This window comes from Planococcus citri, chromosome 1, assembly GCF_950023065.1.
Source record: "Planococcus citri chromosome 1, ihPlaCitr1.1, whole genome shotgun sequence".
NCBI lineage: Eukaryota > Metazoa > Arthropoda > Insecta > Hemiptera > Pseudococcidae > Planococcus > Planococcus citri.
The window spans coordinates 75705413-75724860 of record NC_088677.1 but is presented as its reverse complement, the minus strand read 5'-3'; the positions used below and the strand labels follow the sequence as shown (position 1 = coordinate 75724860).

Here is a 19448-nt window from a genome sequence, read left to right as displayed (position 1 = left end):
ATTTACTTAATAAGTTCTTTCTATAAAAAGATGTGATCTTTCTTTGTAGGGTAATAATTATAAAGAGTGAAAAATTATACTTAAAAGGGAGGTTTCTCAACTGGCAGAACATTTTTTGAACTGGACAATGATAAATCAAAAGAACGTGCAAAAATACATTATGAGTCGAAATTTCAGGAGCCGAAGTGTTTTTTTTAAATGTATTTTCGATGAATTTTTGAAAATCAAATGTGAGCCAACAATGAGCCTTAGGGGTACATTTCCCCCTACCCCCCCATTTTGGGAGGAGCGGTAAAAACCACCTAGAAGGATAGTGGTAGGTTAGTGCTGGATAGTGCACGCATTCCCGACGTTAGTGCACGCCCCCTTCAACCCAATTTTTTACAAAATTTGTGGGGGGGTACAGGGAAATGCTGTACCCCCCCACAAATTTTGTAAAAAATTGGGTTGAAGGGGGCGTGCACTAACGTCGGGAATGCGTGCACTATCCAGCACTAACCTACCACTATCCTTCTAGGTGGTTTTTACCGCTCCTCCCAAAATGGGGGGGTAGGGGGAAATGTACCCGAGGCTTAGTACAGTCGGTAAGGGGTTGAACCCAAACAAAACTGCTAACAAAGATTTTTTGCTGTAAAATGTCCAGGAGGGTGTCCTAAACAACATATCTGGACCCGTTTCCGATCCACTTGGAGCGTTCCCCCCACGGTGGATTTTAGCCCCCCAAAACACGTTTTCCCCCATTTTCTCCCCCGCATTGCATTTTAGCGAAAAATATGTGGTGAGATAAAAGAATCTACGTCCAATTTCCGATCTAATGATGTATCAACTTTCCTTGTAAGTATGTTCAAGGGGGGGTGGACCTACAGCCATTCAAAAAAGCCCCGAAAGCATTCGAGTTGATATTAGCATGAAAGGTGAGTACCATTGAGAAACTTCCGCGTGAAAAATTTCAGATCCACACCCCCTCCCTTTTGTGGGGAACCCCCCTTTTCTGAAATTTCAATAACACTTTTCTCAGTCCCATTTTAACTGATTTTGAAAATTTTTCAGTACTGTCAGGCGGGGTCGCTTTGATAAAAAAAAAAAAATGTTTTCTGTTCTGTACGGCATAGAAAGATGTTTTCGAAAAAATTGCACCACTCAGTGTGTGAAGTACGTCAAAACGCACCAAATGATCTTTTTGTTTATTGTTTTTTTTTGTGCCTCAAAATTGCCCTTGAAGGCCATATCAAAGTCACCCACGAGATGGGGTCACTTTGATAGGGGTACTTTTTTTTTTCAAAAAACGATTTCTCATTGCCTTTAGACCTACCATACAAAATTTCATCAATTTTGGCAGAGAGGAAGTCATCATATTATTGAAAAAGCGATAAAAGGCGCCCCTGTATTTCCTCAATTTTTTATAAAATTCAGTTCACTTTAGTCTCAAAACTTAAAATTTTAGCCTCAAAAATGAAAAATCAATAACATCCCCACTGAGAACAATTGGCCAGGGATCGGAGGCACCTCACCCTAGAAACTCGAAATTTTTGGAGATATTTCCCAAGGAGTGTAGCTTTATGATAGGACTATCAGCCAATGTTCTTTTACATATCTGAAAATACTATAACATCAACTTTTGTTGAGTGATGACAAATCTTGAAAAATTACCACTTTTAAAAAACTTGATTAAAAGCAGGGACAAAAATAATTATTTACCAACTCAACACTGTTATCGTATCAATTCACCATCAGTGTAACCACTTTACTAAAAAAAAAAAAAAATGTAATTCGACGTTTTACTCGCTCCACAGATCAAAAACAAGCAGAAAAATAAGCGCTATCAAAGTCACCTCGCAAAATCAAAACAACCCCGCCTAACAGTGAATCCCCACACAAATTTTCAACCACCTCCCTTGCTATACTGCTTTCAGCTGTTGGCACCAAACTTGAATTATCACAATTGGTTTTGGCTTGACCTCCAATCTCACAAGTAGTATCCTCTCTGATTTTGGAATAATGGCACTGATTTTATCGCTGATTCTGGTATGTATTAATATACCCACACCTTTTTCTTGTGTGTCTTTCCCAGCATAGATCATTTCATAGTTTTATCTGCCCAGTTTCTACCATTTCCTGGCCATCGGGTCTTGCTTATTCCCAATACCTATATTACATATGTCAATTTGTAATCTCCTGGCCATAGATATGAACCCTAAACTGGATCGGCTGCTTACATTTATAATGTAGGTACAGGAAAAAGTGAAGCAAAAAATCAGCCAATCGGAAATTGTGTATTTCCCGGGAGGTGAATGCAGATATATCTACGGAGGGCGTGGCTTATCTCCGGAGGTGAAGAATTTTTGGCTTCACTAGCTTCCGATCCAGTTTAGGGTTCATATCTATGCTCCTGGCTTCCATGATTACATTAGCAAGATTTCCAAATTGGCGAGTCCGCTACCAAAGTACGCGCTCTACAGATCTTGGTTGCAGGCTGTTGGTTATGGGATGATTTTACAATAAACATTAGGATAACAATGGGTTTATTGTAAAAGTTGGCATACATCTCGAGAACGGAGCCTCCTAGGACTAACTGATAACCTTAATCTGAAAGGGAATTTTATCTTCTACAATTTTGTTCCTTACCATTTTTTCCCTGGGATACACCATTCATCAGGAAAGTCAACTTTTATGTCAAGAAACATGAATTTCACAAAAAAAGAACAATGTTGATGCATTTTGACATCAATGTTGAGTTTCTGGACAAACAGTACATCCTACGATAAAAATAGTTATGAACAAAATTGTAGAGGCTGAAATTTTCTTTTAGTAGAGTGTAATTAACTTAACTTTCCCTAGGATGCTTGGTTCTTGAGATACACGCACGTAAACAGTTTTTCATTTTTTAGCATTTGTATGTTTTGGCATAAAAGTTGAATTTCTGAGGGAACAGTACATCCAAAGATGGAAAATGTTATGAACAAAATTGTAGAGGATTAAATTTACTTTCAGATCAATGTCATCAGTTTTTTTTGCTAAAGGCTCCGTTCTTGAGATATACGCGAATTTTGATAACATGAACTAAGTTTTGGACACCCTAGTACAGTATCATTTCTCATGAAGATGATTTTTGAGAATAATGTACACTTTGTGATAAATGGCATCATATTCCTTTCACATTACAATCATCCACTTTCGTCAAAACAATAATATAATTTAATAATTAATTGAAAAAGCATCTTAAATCTGTACACCACCATAATCAACAATGGTGTGTGATAACTTCACATCCCATAATCAACATGCGACAGTATAGCGCTCCTGGTGATAGTGAACTCGCCAATGCGACCATGTTGATGTTGTTCCACCTTGTTTTGACTCCGCGTATTCTTAGCACCCTGTCCGGCTGCCTTGGCAGATGAGGATCAGCCTGATGGAGACTTAGAGCCGTTGCTAAATTAATGTCCATATAATTCTAGGGAAATGTAATGGTCTCTTCCAACACTACCTACAGGCACCTCGTGTTAACTACATATGTATACTATACTTACTTATTGAGACTTGAGATTTGAGAAACTTGGAAAATAAAAATAAGAAATCGAATTATGGAAACTGTTTTTATGAAAAAATATTGAGCATGTTTATTGTTTACATTCAACTTATATTTAAAAGTAGGTACTTGAATAATTTTATTTGGACCATTTCATAATCATAAGCTGCTTTGGCAACGTATATTTTGCTTGTTTTTTTTTACATCATTTTTACAAAGTTTTGAATAATTTCTTTTATTGCAATTACATTGTCTACAGATATTTAAAAGAAGTCATCAATGTTTAGTGGCCCACTTATCAAGCGCCCAAAATCAAATAATTTTAGAGTCTCTGAAGCAGTAGGATAGCAGCAATAAACGTACTCAAAAACCTCATCAGAAATGCCTTCTTCATCATCTTGTTTTTTTTCATACCATTTCTTTACATCACAGGTCATTTCTATTTCACATACTTTAATTTTTGGAGGCATGTCTGGCGTGTTATGCAAAACTATCAACGCTGCAGTCTTACTTATTTCATCGTAAAGTAACTTATACCATACAGTACTGGAAAATTGACTATTAACTTGGATTGTTGCTTGATCTTTGTCTTTAAAATCAATTGCCTTGGTGTAAATAGTTAATTTCTGACCATTTGTGTGCAATTGAAGGGCTATTTTTTTAATCGCTTGATTAACAGTGATCATCAATTTTTTAAGGTTGTCCCATAGAGGAGCCACGTTGATGAAATGATTTACAGCATTTCTCCATACTCTCAGTGCCATGTGTTCTCTCGGTACCATAAAACTTTCGGTCATTTTGAATGATTCCTAGCACCATTTAAAAGATCATTTTCAAGATTTCTAAGGTTGCACGGCCATCTAGCATAAAGTTGTGGCCTAAAATGGCTGTTTTTTTGATATGTTGTGCTCAAAGGTCTTGTCTATATAACATATCAAAAAATCAGCCAATTTGGGCCATTTCTACATTACCAAACTGTACTAAGTACCATGAATTTCTTATCAATATTTTTTTGAACTTAGTGCAGTTTGGAAATGTATGCTTCAATTGTTTGTGAAGGTAAAGTGGGTGAAGATGCCACACCCCTTGGAAAAACGCTGTCATTTTGTCACAAATGATTCAAGGAAGGTGAAATGTTTACCAATTGTTCTCTAATTATCCATGTACAACTTGGCATGACTAGTTTTTTGTTTTGTTAGCTAGCTACTGAGAAATTTTTAAAATAACGAGATGATAAATTTTAGCCATCGCCCGGGGGGGGGGGGGGGGAGATGCCGCAATTTCTGTAATGCGTTTAGCAGATTGAAATTTTCTCTTTTTGTCTTTTCCAATTTCTTCCATATGTCGGCCATCTTCCACTTTTTAACCTCTGTAATTTTTTCAACTCATACCTACTCATAATCACGAATATGTTCGTGGTTATGAGTTGGTATGAGTTGAAAAACGTGTGGAATAGGTGTAGATGCCGCACAGTCAACACCAAACTCATAGCGTAACATACGTCATATTGAGTCCAAAAACCACAAGACACTTATATCAATATTTTGTAAAAAATTAAACACATTTTCTTGATTTTCTCACAAATTATAACAAATTTTCTGCATAAATTTCCATAGAAATTCAAAGCAATGACAATGGCGCAAGAAAAAAAATGAAAGAACAAGAATGAAGAACAAAGAATCGGTAAAGAACAAAGAACAGTTAAATTTTTTGCGTTCTTGCTCTCGTTCTATTAAAAATTTGTTTCGCCGTTTTGTTCTTGTTCATGAAAAAATTTGAATTTCATTTTTGTTCTTGTTCTTTAGAAAATGCTCTGTTCTTTAAAATTTTGTTCCGTTCTTGCACTATTCTTTCAACATTGTTTAGTACCTCTATTACTTTGACTTCATCGGCAAAACGGAAGCGGAAGATGGCTGGTAGCAGCCCATGTGATTACATCATTTTCGCGACCCAGTGTTGCCATAGACATTTTTGTGATGTGGCATCTTCACCCACTTTACCTTATAATTTTATTTTTATTCTAGAAAAGAATTAAGTAGGTACTTTTTCTGATTCCTACCTCATTTTGTGCGTGGAATTTCTGCTTCAAATTGGTAAAAGTATTCGCTTCGAACAGTATTGGATCAGTAATGATTTCTGTATCTCCTCCTGATTCACGTTGTAATTTTTCTTCATTATCGGTAAACATCCCAGGGGTCATGATATCGTGTTTTGTCCAAATGGTTTTTCCATTCGATGTATCGATGCAAAGATCATAAAGTTTATGGAATTGAGGGAATACATTGAGGCCTGATGCATTTAAATCTAAAACTTGTTGAAATCTTGCGACCAAATCTGGTTTATTTGGTTTTTCCCGAAAATCTTCCAACAGCTTCGATTTCCCGCAAAACTATGCATAGTAAATACGAGCATCTGATAGTTAAACATTATTATACAAATGAGTATGTTAGAGTCAAACCCAGAAGTTCACCATTTCGGGAAAAACTGCAAAAAACTGATTAGAAGTTTGGTATCAGTAAGTAGCTGGTTTCTGATCTCGCCTATATAATAGGGCTTCAGGTGACAATCAAATTGACAAAAATTTTTTTTTGGGCATTCAAATACGGGGGTGAGCAAAAGTCAGGGTGCAAATTTGCAAAAGATGAAAAAAATGACAAAAAAACTCTTGAACTTGAATCTGTCATTTTCTGCCATGGTCACAATGTAAACGCACTAAAACCGGATCAAACCCTTCACATTGGTTCTACAATTGTATACAGAAACTTCCACCCAACACCAAAGTTGCCCAGCAAACCACCACACCACACAGAATACTGGTTTCTAACTCATGTGTAATTTTTGATAGGTAGCGCATCCTGACTTCAGCTCACCCCTGTACTACTGTCAGTAAGAATTTTTATCCTACTAGTAGAATAAAACACTACTTTATTCACTCTCGCTAGTCGCTCGAGTGATCAAATGCGCGTTTTCTTCACACGTTTGGATAAAATATGTTATTCAACTAGTCAAATAAAGTGATTTTCGGCGATTTTTAATTACTTCCCTCGCTTTGCTCGGGAAATAAACCTCAAAAATCGTCAAAAATCACTTTATTTTACTAGTAGGATAAAATACCATTTTGGTGTTAACACTACCTAGGGTAAAACCTGATTGTTGTATCGGATAGTGCATTCAATTCTGCATCCAAAGCAACCTTAATCTGTTTGTACTGGTCTAGGAGCCGAATCATACTTGTTTATGTAAAGCGTGTATGTAAGTATGTTTTTCACCTCCAAATTTTTACCATGCCTGACGCGGAATGCGTCAGATTTTTTATGTTTGTTTGGGAAAAACTGCTCCCAAAACTATCCAAATGATAAAAGCGGCTTACAAGAAGGAATGTATTAGTGAAAGAACAATTTTTTGTTAGCATAGGAGCTTTTCAGATGGTTGGAAATCAGCCGAGCTTATTCCACATGGCGGTGGACCTCCAACTGCGCGAATGGAGATTAACCCTTTGGAGGTTCTCTAGGTTTTCGGGTTAGAAAATTGAAGTGCCTTAATGAGTGTGATAGGGTACCTCGCCCAATTGGCCAAACCACAAAAAAGTCGAGCTTTTGATGAAAAGTTTTATAGGAAAATGAAAGTTTCCAAAAAACACAAATGTGACATTTCCTAAAAAAAAATTGAATGTATGCAGAATTTTTTTTGAAAAAATGAACCAAAAACATGTGTCAAAAACATTGAACAAAAGCACTCTTTCAAAAAATGAAATAAAAATTGAATTGGAAAAAAATAAAAAAACAAGGTTGAAAAAAAGTCATCTGGCAGTTCACAAATTCAGCGAGAATCAAATCTTGTTGGCAAAAATGCCTTTGTTTAAAGCATGAAGAGAAGAAAAATCTATGTCGCTAAGAGAGGATTTTTTATCAAGTCATAAAATCTTTTAGGAAATTGAGCCGAAATATGGGACAAAATTTAGCGAAATTGCGAGCTTTCTCGCAGGAGGTAACTAATTATAAAAACATTTTCGCCTTTATTCACGAGATGTAGCATAGAATTTTCTTTCATTTTGGGAAAAAATGAGTATTTTATCACTTATTGGAGTATAGGAATATGAAGATGAAGATGAACAGAAATAGTGAACAAAAACACAAATCCACAGCGTAAACGAAATGAAAGACTGAACTCGTAGATGAATTTGGATTTTTATTTAGTATTTTCACCATTTCTCTTCATCTTCATCTTCATATTCCTATACTCCAATAAGTGATAAAATACTCATTTTTTCCCAAAATGAAAGAAAATTCTATGCTACATCTCGTGAATAAAGGCGAAAATGTTTTTATAATTAGTTACCTCCTGCGAGAAAGCTCGCAATTTCGCTAAATTTTGTCCCATATTTCGGCTCAATTTCCTAAAAGATTTTATGACTTGATAAAAAATCCTCTCTTAGCGACATAGATTTTTCTTCTCTTCATGCTTTAAACAAAGGCATTTTTGCCAACAAGATTTGATTCTCGCTGAATTTGTGAACTGCCAGATGACTTTTTTTCAACCTTGTTTTTTTATTTTTTTCCAATTCAATTTTTATTTCATTTTTTGAAAGAGTGCTTTTGTTCAATGTTTTTGACACATGTTTTTGGTTCATTTTTTCAAAAAAAATTCTGCATACATTCAATTTTTTTTTAGGAAATGTCACATTTGTGTTTTTTGGAAACTTTCATTTTCCTATAAAACTTTTCATCAAAAGCTCGACTTTTTTGTGGTTTGGCCAATTGGGCGAGGTACCCTATCACACTCATTAAGGCACTTCAATTTTCTAACCCGAAAACCTAGAGAACCTCCAAAGGGTTAATGTCAATGCAGTATGGGCTATAGTTCAAGACGATTGGTTGAACAACTCGCCAACATAATGCATCGATAGGTAGGAAGTGTTCATACAATTTTAACGACTGATTTAAAGTTGAAAAATGTTTGCTCAAAATTGCGGTACCCCATTTTTTGACAAAAGAGCTGGCGCAACTTCTGCGTTTCTGGCAGGCTTGTTAACTGGTTTTTAACCATTAACCGTAACTGCAAAATAACCGGTAATGACTGGAAAAAAATTAACTGTAACCAAAAAACCTTTTTTTTTTTTTGAAATATCACTAACCATAACTGTAACCAAAACCATTTTCTGAAATCAAAATGAACCAGAACCATAACCATAACCTTGATCAAAAAATTTTTGGAAACAAACCTGGTTACAAAATTTTAAAAAATTGAAAAGTGCTGTTTTTTCATTTCTTTTTATCTGTGGTTTTTTTCAATGTGATTTGCAGTGATTTGAAATTTTAATCAAAAAAATAATCAAAAGATAAAATAAAAAAGCGTGAATAGAAAGTTTAAAAAATTTGAAACTATAGTTGCATCATACTTATTATTATTAGCCATTAAACTATTAAAGCTCGATCTTAAATGATATTTTAATGATAAGAGATGATAAATAATTGTTTCTTAGTAAAATTATTAAAGGGTACCCCCGGATAAGATAGGCAAAATGCCCTTAACCTCGGATTTCGATGAAACTCACAGGGTATGTTTAGTACCCCCAAAAAATAATTTTGAGCCCATAACCCGCTCCCCACCCCACCCCCCTTAAGCAGGGGGGCCAAAAAACGCGTTTTTCAGGGTAAAAATTCTACATCAGCGAGTAATTGAGATAAATTTATTCTGTAAACGAATATAGTTAGAGGATACATGGGGGTACCTCCCTGAATTTTTTCAGAATTTTTCATCGCATGGGGGGGAGAAGGAGGGACAAAAGAAAACTTTAAATCGACATTACTCCGAAACGAAAAAACATACCAAAACGATTTTTTCGTCAAATATGTATTTTTAGGTCTACTTTCTATAGAAATCATCACCCAGCCATTTGGAGTGGTGGGTCAAGCTCAAAAGTTCAAAAAACTCTCAAAAAACCACGTTTTTTACGTTTTTCTCCAAAAATATGGACAAATGGCCGAAATCGAAGGGAACCAAGTTGTTCAGCGTGAAATTTTACCTCAGAATTGTGTAATTGAAAATTCATTTATACCGCGTGATCGTAAAACTACACGCGCAGAAGTATTTGTGCTTATATCAAGATAGCTAAAAGGGTATTACTGGGTAAAATAGATGAAATGCCCCTGTCCTCAGATTTCTGAAACTTTGATGAAACATCGTTGGGTACCTTTAAAAAAAATGTTGCAGCCAAAAAAAAATCCCCCACCCCACCTCCCTTGCTCACATTAGCGAAAAAACGTTTTTTGGGGGGAGGGATCATGCTGCAACGAGTTTTGAAAAAAAATCTGTATTCACTCAAAATATGCACTTGAAGAAGATATGATTCTAGCAACCTAAATTTTTTCAAAAATTGTTGGCTCCCCAGGGGGAAGATATTGACAAAAGAAAATTTGAAACTGCCGTATCTTCAAATCTAATTCAAGCACATGAATTTTTTTTTTCAAAAATATATCAGCATGAGTACTATAATTGGTATTTTTTTTTCAAATTTTCCCTCCAGGTGGGTCATCTTCAAAAACTCAAAATACACTCAAAATTGTGTTTTTTGGGTCACGGCACCATCAGAAAAAAGCGATCTGTATTTTTGCATTCTGGCCTCCAAAAACGATAGAAAACCAACTAACATCTTGAAACTCTAATTTTGGGGCCATAGGCACCCCCTCTCACAAATTTTGGTGCGAAAGTAGATTGAAAATAATTATGGGTATCGTTATCATATGAATCGAACTCGCTGAACACGAATATGAAGCTTGATTTGCAGTTGGATCCTCCTAACGGTCACATTGTGAAGAGGGGTTGTCCAAAAATTAGATTTTTTGTGAAAAATGCTTCATTATAGCGCAATTAACGCCATGTAACTTCTTAATCAAGATTTTCTTGAATTACAAGTATTTTTCAAGTACATTGTATCTAACTCAAAACTATCAGAAAGGTTCCTTTTTGGTGTCGACCATTAAATTTTCATGTGAGTTACCTACCAAGTACATTGAAAACACAATAAGTATACCTACCTAGTAGATTGGGTGGATCGCGAAATAACAATGGGGAAAAAACTGAATTTTTATCAATTACAGCAAAAACCGTAATTTTGAGTTGAAAGTTGTACAGAAAAATTCTAGCTGTAGAAGTGCCCCTAAATGGAAAACATAGGCCCTCAAAGTTGGGGGTATTTTAGAAAAAACCGTATTGTGTAGCCCCTGTACCCAATTTGTTTTGAGAAAAATGACGACCCAGTTCCAAATGAAATTATTTGAGATTCTGCGTCCATTCTATACCTACTATTATTTTTATGTTATTGCCAATTTCGAAAAATTACCCACAAGTTAGGAATTTTTTGCAATTTTCTCGAATTTTTGGCGTCACTGCGTTCCAAAATATTTCCTCAGTTTCAAAAATATATCTTTCAAGCGAAAAATTTGCGAAGAAAATATTTTCAAAACACCAAATACTAATACCCCCCCCCCAAAAAAAACGATTTGCAAATTTTTAATCGCTCAGTAGGACTCTAAAAGGCATAGATCAACGCAGAATCTCGAATATGTACGTACTTTCATTATACTGTCTCCTCCATATATTTTGACTGAATTCAAAACATTTTTTTTTTCAAAACTCGTTGCAGCATGATCCCTCCCCCCAAAAAACGTTTTTTCGCTAATGTGAGCAAGGGAGGTGGGGTGGGGGAATTTTTTTTGGCTGCAACATTTTTTTAAAGGTACCAACGATGTTTCATCAAAGTTTCAGAAATCTGAGGACAGGGACATTTCATCTATTTCACCCAGTAATACCCTTTTAGCTATCTTGATATAAGCACAAATACTTCTGCGCGTGTAGTTTTACGATCACGCGGTATAAATGAATTTTCAATTACACAATTCTGAGGTAAAATTTCACGCTGAACAACTTGGTTCCCTTCGATTTCGGCCATTTGTCCATATTTTTGGAGAAAAACGTAAAAAACGTGGTTTTTTGAGAGTTTTTTGAACTTTTGAGCTTGACCCACCACTCCAAATGGCTGGGTGATGATTTCTATAGAAAGTAGACCTAAAAATACATATTTGAAGAAAAAATCGTTTTGGTATGTTTTTTCGTTTCGGAGTAATGTCGATTTAAAGTTTTCTTTTGTCCCTCCTTCTCCCCCCCATGCGATGAAAAATTCTGAAAAAATTCAGGGAGGTACCCCCATGTATCCTCTAACTATATTCGTTTACAGAATAAATTTATCTCAATTACTCGCTGATGTAGAATTTTTACCCTGAAAAACGCGTTTTTTGGCCCCCCTGCTTAAGGGGGGTGGGGTGGGGAGCGGGTTATGGGCTCAAAATTATTTTTTGGGGGTACTAAACATACCCTGTGAGTTTCATCGAAATCCGAGGTTAAGGGCATTTTGCCTATCTTATCCGGGGGTACCCTTTTGAATTCAAATGTTACCAGTTTTTCAATTTTCAAACTTCAAAATTTCAAACTTAGAGAGAAGTTTTGGAAATTTTGTAACTGTAATTTTAACCAATAACCAAAATTTTAAGCTCAACTGGAAAAAGTACCACCAAAAACTGTAACCTTAATCTTAACCATTAACCGAAAAAAATGATCATCAATAATCGTAACCTGAAAAAATGAATAACCTTAACTGTAACCTAAAAATTTGATAAAAACTAATCAAACAACGTACATATTTTTGAATTTTTGCAGGTAGTCTCAGTTGCAGGAATTATAGACTCACAAAGCTGTTTACAAATTCCTCTCACTCCAAGAATAGCGGTGTTGGTACACTGTTGGTACTTGGTAGCTCTAGCTACGATTACAGGGTTGTTATACCGGTATTACCGGATACCAAAATGTCCTGGTATTGGGGCTGTATTTCTAATACCAGCAGTTACTGATGGGAACTGGTATGTCTTCCCAGTATACCAATACCATATACCGGGAAAAATTGGATTCTTCCCAGTTTACCAATACCACATACCAAGTTCTCTAATGAGGGTACCAAATACAGGGTGTTTACCCTAAGGGTATCACATTTCAATTAATAACTACTCCTACAAATTATCGTTTATTTAATCGCGGTTTTCGGCAAAATATTCTAAAAACTACACATTTTTATTCTTATGCTTAAAAAAAATAATATCAAACATCTGAGAGCCATTATTATCGCTACAAGATTCCAACCGTTCTCTAAAGTTTTCGAAAACACGTCGACTTTTTTCACCTGTTCGATGTTTTCTGCTGTTCTTACATTATTCTTCCTGTTTCATTTCTTTGAAGGAGTTTGGCTATGACCACTTCGAAAATTTCCGATCCACTTTCTCACTGTAACTTGCGTAGGAACATCTTCATGTGTGCTAATACCAAACTTTTTACAATACAGAGTGGCGCAAATGTCAGTATTCCAAAGTTTTTCGTGAATAAATCAAAAACTAAGCATCCTAGAAAAAAACTAATGACATTATATCGATTGGAAATTTAATTCTCTACAATTTTCCTCGACTTCATTTTTCCGTAGAGTGCTTTTTTCCGCCTCCAGGCCGATTTTTATGAAACGCAGTTTGCAAATTTTTCAAAAATTTCAAAAATTTACAAACTGCGTTTCATAAAAATCGGTCTGGAGGCGGAAAAAAGCACTCTACGGAAAAATGAAGTTTTGAAAAATTTGCAAACTGCGTTTCATAAAAATCGGCCTGGAGGCGGAAAAAAGCACTCTACGGAAAAATGAAGTCGAAGAAAATTGTAGAGAATTGAATTTCCAATCGACATAATGTCATTAGTTTTTTTCTAGGATGCTTAGTTTTTGATTTATTTACAAAAAACTAAACGTGAAAATCGGAATACTGACTATTGCGTCACTCTGTATGCTATGAATTTCATTCCACTTCGACATCTTTAAGGCTTGATCATTTCATGTAAAAATTCTCATCACCAAGAAGTGTGACGTTTTGACTTTCGAATGGTTCAGGTTTGAGCGTTGTAGGTGTCTGAGTTGCCACGCAATTAAGAAATAAAATGTGATACCCTTACGGTAAACACCCTGTACCAAGTACCAATATCAATGCCAAAATCATAGATACCGAATACCAAATACCAATACCAATGCAGGGAACATGAATACCAAGTACCCAATACCACATATCAATACCAGAAACTCAATATGGGATAACCATTACCAAATACCGGTATCAGATATTAACTGCTGCATACTAATACCGCATAATTTTCTCGGTATTGTACCAGTATCTGTAATGCAATGTTCAAAAAAATTTTTTTTTGATATTTTGGAATTTGTGAAGGGTTTATGGTGTTGGCGGAGCTTGTATTTCACAGGGGAGAGGATAAAAGACAATACAAGATTTTTAGGTAGATTTTGTACTAATTAATTCATAAAAATGCAGGTAAAGATATTGTTAGAGACTGCTAGAGTGACAATTTTCAAAAAAAAAATTGGTTTGCAAACAAAAGGTGCCCCTATTTGTACTTTTTATTGAATTTTTGTGACCTAGAGGATACCTCCCCACCCCAAGTCACTAATTTTTTAAGAATAAAAAATTATTTGCCACACTATTACCGGTCCGGATACTTAAAAACTGGGGATTTGCCGCGGTATTGGGATGGTTTCCCAATACCAGGGTATACCAGTAAAAAAATGGTTCATCTTCCCGGCAGGGTTGTTATACCGTACCATGGTATGTACCGCGGTAAACTGGTATACCAAAAAAAAATTGTGGTACTGGGATTGGTACATGGTATCGGTAAAATTTAATTGTGGTATTGGGATCGGTATATGGTATTGGTATTGTTGAATTGTGGTATTGGGGATTGGTATATGGTATCGGTATAGATCAATAGTGGTATTGGTACTGGTATTTGGTATTCGGTATCTAGTCAGGTCTCAATTGCATATCCGCTCGCTATTCATGTTGAAAGCAATTTTATGATTGATTCTTGTTCTACACACTAGAGCGAATAAATTTAGCTTGTATGCCTATTTTTCCCCCTCCCCCTTTTCCGAGGGTCCACCCCCCAACATTTGAAATTCGTGTATCTCCTAATCTATGGGTCGTACAAAAAAAATTATTGAACAAAAATTGTTCCTTGACATCAGATCTACAATTTGAGTTCATCAAAATTTGTTTTGGAGCAACCCTTCCCCCTCAAATTTCGTAAATACCCCTCCAGAAAACATCAATTTTACGTTTTTCACATTTTTAATGAAAAGTTTCAAAGTTGAAGAAAAGTCTGTAATATCTAACATAAATTGTTCAGAATTGAATTTATTTTCCAACGAATTATATTACGAGCATTTTCCCATCCCCCCCGCTGCTATGGTGGACCCACCACCCCCCTTGGTTACAAATACCAGACAACAAGGGAAACAATCCAACGCAAGTTGTTTCAGGTTGAAATTTGTATGGTAGGTGGGTACCATCGAAAGACTTACGCGTGGAAAGTTTCAGACCCCCAGACCCCTCCCTTTTTGAGAAACCTCCCCTTTTCTGAAAATGAGAGTTTTGGGTGAAAATAACCATTAATGAGTAGAGTGTCGTTTTCGCATGATTCGATACCGCTGAGTACGAATATGACGTCAGATTTTCTGCTACATTCATCTAACCCCCTCCAGACCCCCCAGACCCCCCACCACAAATTTTACCATTTTTGAAAACAATTATTTTGGTGATATTAGTATTGTTTTCATATGATTCGAATCCCCTGAGCACAAATATTGCGTCAGATTTTGTTTTACACTCATACAGCCCCTCCAGGGCCTCAGCCCCCCTCAATTTTCACTATTCTTGAAATACGGCTACTTGTATAATATTGGCGTCGTGTTCATATGAATCGAACCTCCTGAATAAAATGATATCTAGAGGTCAAAAATACATCCGAAAATTGTGTTTAAAAAATTGTGTATACCAATTTTCATTAATAAAAAGCAAAAAAACGCCATTTTGAGGAGTAATTATGAGGGGAGGGGGTTGGGGGTTGAAAATTTTTATGGGGATACCACTTATGAATGTCTACAACATACTAAAACATTGAAAAAATCGGTTCACATGGAGTTGAGAAAATTATTGTTATTGTAATTTCAGAAAAGGGGAGGTTTCTCAAAAAGAGAGGGGTCCGGGGGGTCTGAAATTTTCCACGCGTAAGTCTTTCGATGATACCCACCTACCATGCAAATTTCAACCCGAAACAACTTGCGTTGGATTGTTTCCCTAGTTGTCTGGTATTTGTAACCAAGGGGGGAGGTGGGTCCACCATAGCAGCGGGGGGGATGGAAAAATGCTCGTAATATAATTCGTTGGAAAATAAATTAAATTCTGAACAATTTATGTTAGATATTACAGACTTTTCTTCAACTTTGAAACTTTTCATTAAAAATGTGAAAAACGTAAAATTGATGTTTTCTGGAGGGGTATTTACGAAATTTGAGGGGGAAGGGTTGCTCCAAAACAAATTTTGATGAGCTCAAATTGTAGATCTGATGTCAAGGAACAATTTTTGTTCAATAATTTTTTTTGTACGACCCATAGATTAGGAGATACACGAATTTCAAATGTTGGGGGGTGGACCCTCGGAAAAGGGGGAGGGGGAAAAATAGGCATACAAGCTAAATTTATTCGCTCTAGTGTGTAGAACAAGAATCAATCATAAAATTGCTTTCAACATGAATAGCGAGCGGGAGCTTTTTTTTGTGAAATTGAGACCTGACTAATCTATGATTTTGGTGTTGGTATTGGTATTTGGTATTTGGTACCCTCATCATAGATCTTGGTATCCGGTATTGGTACACTGGGAAACATCCAATTTTTCCCGGTACATGGTATTGGTATACCGGGAAGATGAACCATTTTTTACTGGTATCTCCTGGTATTGGGAATACCATCCCAATACCGCGGCAAATCCCCAGTTTTTGGGTATCCGGTCCGGTAATAGTGAGGCAAATATTTTTTTTTCTTCAAAAATCAGTGAATTGGGGTGGGGAGGGATCCTCTAGATGACGAAAATTCAAAAAAAATGTACAAATAGAAGCACCTTTTGTTTGCAAACCAATTTTTTTGTTGAAAATTCTCACTATAGCATCTTTAGCAATAATTTTACCTGCATTTTTATGAAACAATTAGTACAAAATCTACTTTAAAATCTTATATTGTCTTTTATCCTCTCTCAAGTGAAATACAAGCCCCGCCAGCACCATACACCCTTCAAAAATTCCAAAATATCAAAAAAAAATTTTTTTTGAACATTACATTACGGATACCGGTAAAATACCGGTAAATTACGCGGTATTGGTATGCAGCAGTTAATATCTGATACCGGTATTTGGTAATGGGGATACCATAATGAGTTTCTGGTATTGGTATGTGGTATTGGGTACTTGGTATTCATGTTCCCCACGTTGGTATTGGTATTCGGTATTTGGTATCTATGATTTTGCCATTGGTATTGGTACTCGGTATTTGGTACTCTCATTACAGAACTTGGTATGCGGTATTGGTAAACTGGGAAAAATCCAATTGTTCCCGGTATATGGTATTGGTATACCAGGAAGACATACCAGTTCCCATCGGTAACTCCCGGTATTGGGAATACCGCCCCAATACCGGGACAAATCCCCGGTATTTTGGTATCGGGTAATACCGGTATAACAACCCTGCTTCCCGGTATACCAATATGTACCATGTACTGGGAAAAATTGGATGTTTCCCAGTGTACCAATACCGCGTACCAAGTTGTATAATGAGGGTACCAAAATACCAAATATCAATACCAATACCGAAATTATAGGTACCGAATACCAAATACCAAATACCAATACCAATACACCACTACTTATCTATACAGATACCATGTACCAATCCCCAATACCACAATTCAATAATAGGTACCAATACCATATAGGTACCAATCCCGATACCACAATTAAGTTTTACCAGTACCGTGTACCAATCCCAGTATCACAATTTTTTTTAGTATAGGTACCAGGTTACCGCGGTACATACCATGGTATGGTATAACAACCCTGCTACGAATATCTAGAATGAATGGTACATCTACATTACATATGTATGTACTGGTTATATGTATGCACATACGTAAAATCCTATTCCGTATTGTTTGTGCGCTGGCGACGGTCCGCATGTAGATCTTTCAAAGTTTATACCGCTGTACTGTAATTCAAGCCCGGGTTTAGGTTGCGCTGTGCAATGTTCTGGCTGCTGATTTCTTGGAATTCTTTTCCAAAATAGACAATACTTCGCTAGAGGGAAAGTTGCAGAAAGTGTATTCAAATTACTTTTATCTTGATCTGTTTCAGCAGGGCAGAATGGTCTCATATTTGCATCACTTATTGATGGAATTTTATCCAGTGGAAAGTGATACGAGGTGGTGTGGGAGTAGTGTAATAAAAACGGGTGGAACTGGTTTTGAGCATCTGTTGTGGGCAGTGAAAAATTCAGAATTAAGTTGCAGCTGAACATACTGGTAGGATAGACTGAAGTAATTAATAATTAAGTAGGTATCGGTGAGTTCAGTTTTTACAATTAAGTGATCGTGGAAAATTCTTACTTACCTACGGATACACTTTTATATAAAATTACAAAAATGCAGATGTGTGGAAGAAAAAAGTTCATTTTTTGCTTTTGCTCGACACTACCTTCACGAAAGTTTCTTATGAAATGCGGTTCTTCGTTGCGAATGGTGCTTGTATTATTCATCTGCTAAGTATGTTTCGCGTGTCGTAGGTAAACATTAGAAAAACATTGCGCGTGTATTGATAATGCCAGATGTTAGAGGGTAAACTTACGTATTACATATTTTTCTCAAATTCTGGCGACGTGTTTTTCAAAATGCGAACTCGGTGTAGATTCGTTTTTGCGAAAAAATATGAATTTTTATCTTACGAGTAGGAACGGATTTTGAGAAAATTATTCTTAAATTGATGGAGGGTGTCCCGATTACATTTTATGCGACTTTTTGGGGCTCTCCGGCTGAATAGAATTTTTATTGTATAGGTACCACTTTTTGAATTAATTTCATCAAAATCGAGACCAAAAATGAATCCTAATTTCTAGGAGGACTTGAATCCTTCCTCTCCCCACACATTGTCAAATTGAAATTTGTGAGAGAAATCCTACAAGTGTGTATGTACTTTTGGGAGGTATTCTTATACTTCATATTTTCCTCAGCATTTTCAAGGTACTGACTCACAAAAGGAGGACAAAAGTGAAGAACAAATCAAACTACGTATCAAAAACAGTGATGCTCACGATAGATTAGGATGGATCGAAAAAAAAGTTTGATGGATTTGAACCAAATTCAGTGGACCTCCTTTATATTGATTTGAAAGTCATTCAGAAAAAAATTTCGTTACGGAGGTGGTCTCGGAGGAGAGGTATTGGTCCTCAAACAGAGGACATTTTTGAAACATAATGTGGTTATTTCTGCTCCCAATTCTTCCCAGTCTGTTTTCGGGAAAATGACTCAGCCTCCGAAAGATAGTATAAAATCTAAGACCACCTATAGAGGTTCTACCGAGAGGTTGAAAATTTGTAAGTCGCTTATTTTTGGGGTACCTAAATTCGTGCTATGAAAATTTTTTCGTCTGAAATATTTCACATTAATCAAGCTCACACACGGAAAAATATCATTTTCTGAAACTGGCGAAATATTTTGGAACGCGTGGTGCCAATTTTTCGGTCATTGTTGCCAGTTTCTAAAACCTAAAAAAAATAACTCGATAGGTAACTTTTAGCTGTTTTACTCGAATTCTGGGATATCGAAAAGTTACAGTTTTTTCGAAGCCTTACCACTGATTCTGATTTTGAAACCCATTTTATCTCTTGAACCAAAATAAAGCTTGCTGAACAGAGGCTTTGTACCCAGACATTTTTGTAAAAATACA

The 19448-nt window shown here is 36.0% G+C and overlaps 1 protein-coding gene across 1 annotated transcript; it reads right to left on the bottom strand.

The window, feature by feature from the left end:
* Positions 1-3592: 3592 nt before the first annotated feature.
* Positions 3593-18222, bottom strand: LOC135833051 (uncharacterized). Its single transcript, XM_065346662.1, has 4 exons — positions 18117-18222; positions 17641-17978; positions 5589-5918; positions 3593-4338 (listed from the first exon to the last, which is right to left on the bottom strand). The coding sequence occupies exons 1-4, from the start codon at positions 18175-18177 to the stop codon at positions 3793-3795; spliced, it is 1275 nt and encodes a 424-aa protein (XP_065202734.1). The 5' UTR covers positions 18178-18222; the 3' UTR covers positions 3593-3792.
* Between the last annotated feature and the right edge of the window lie 1226 nt (positions 18223-19448).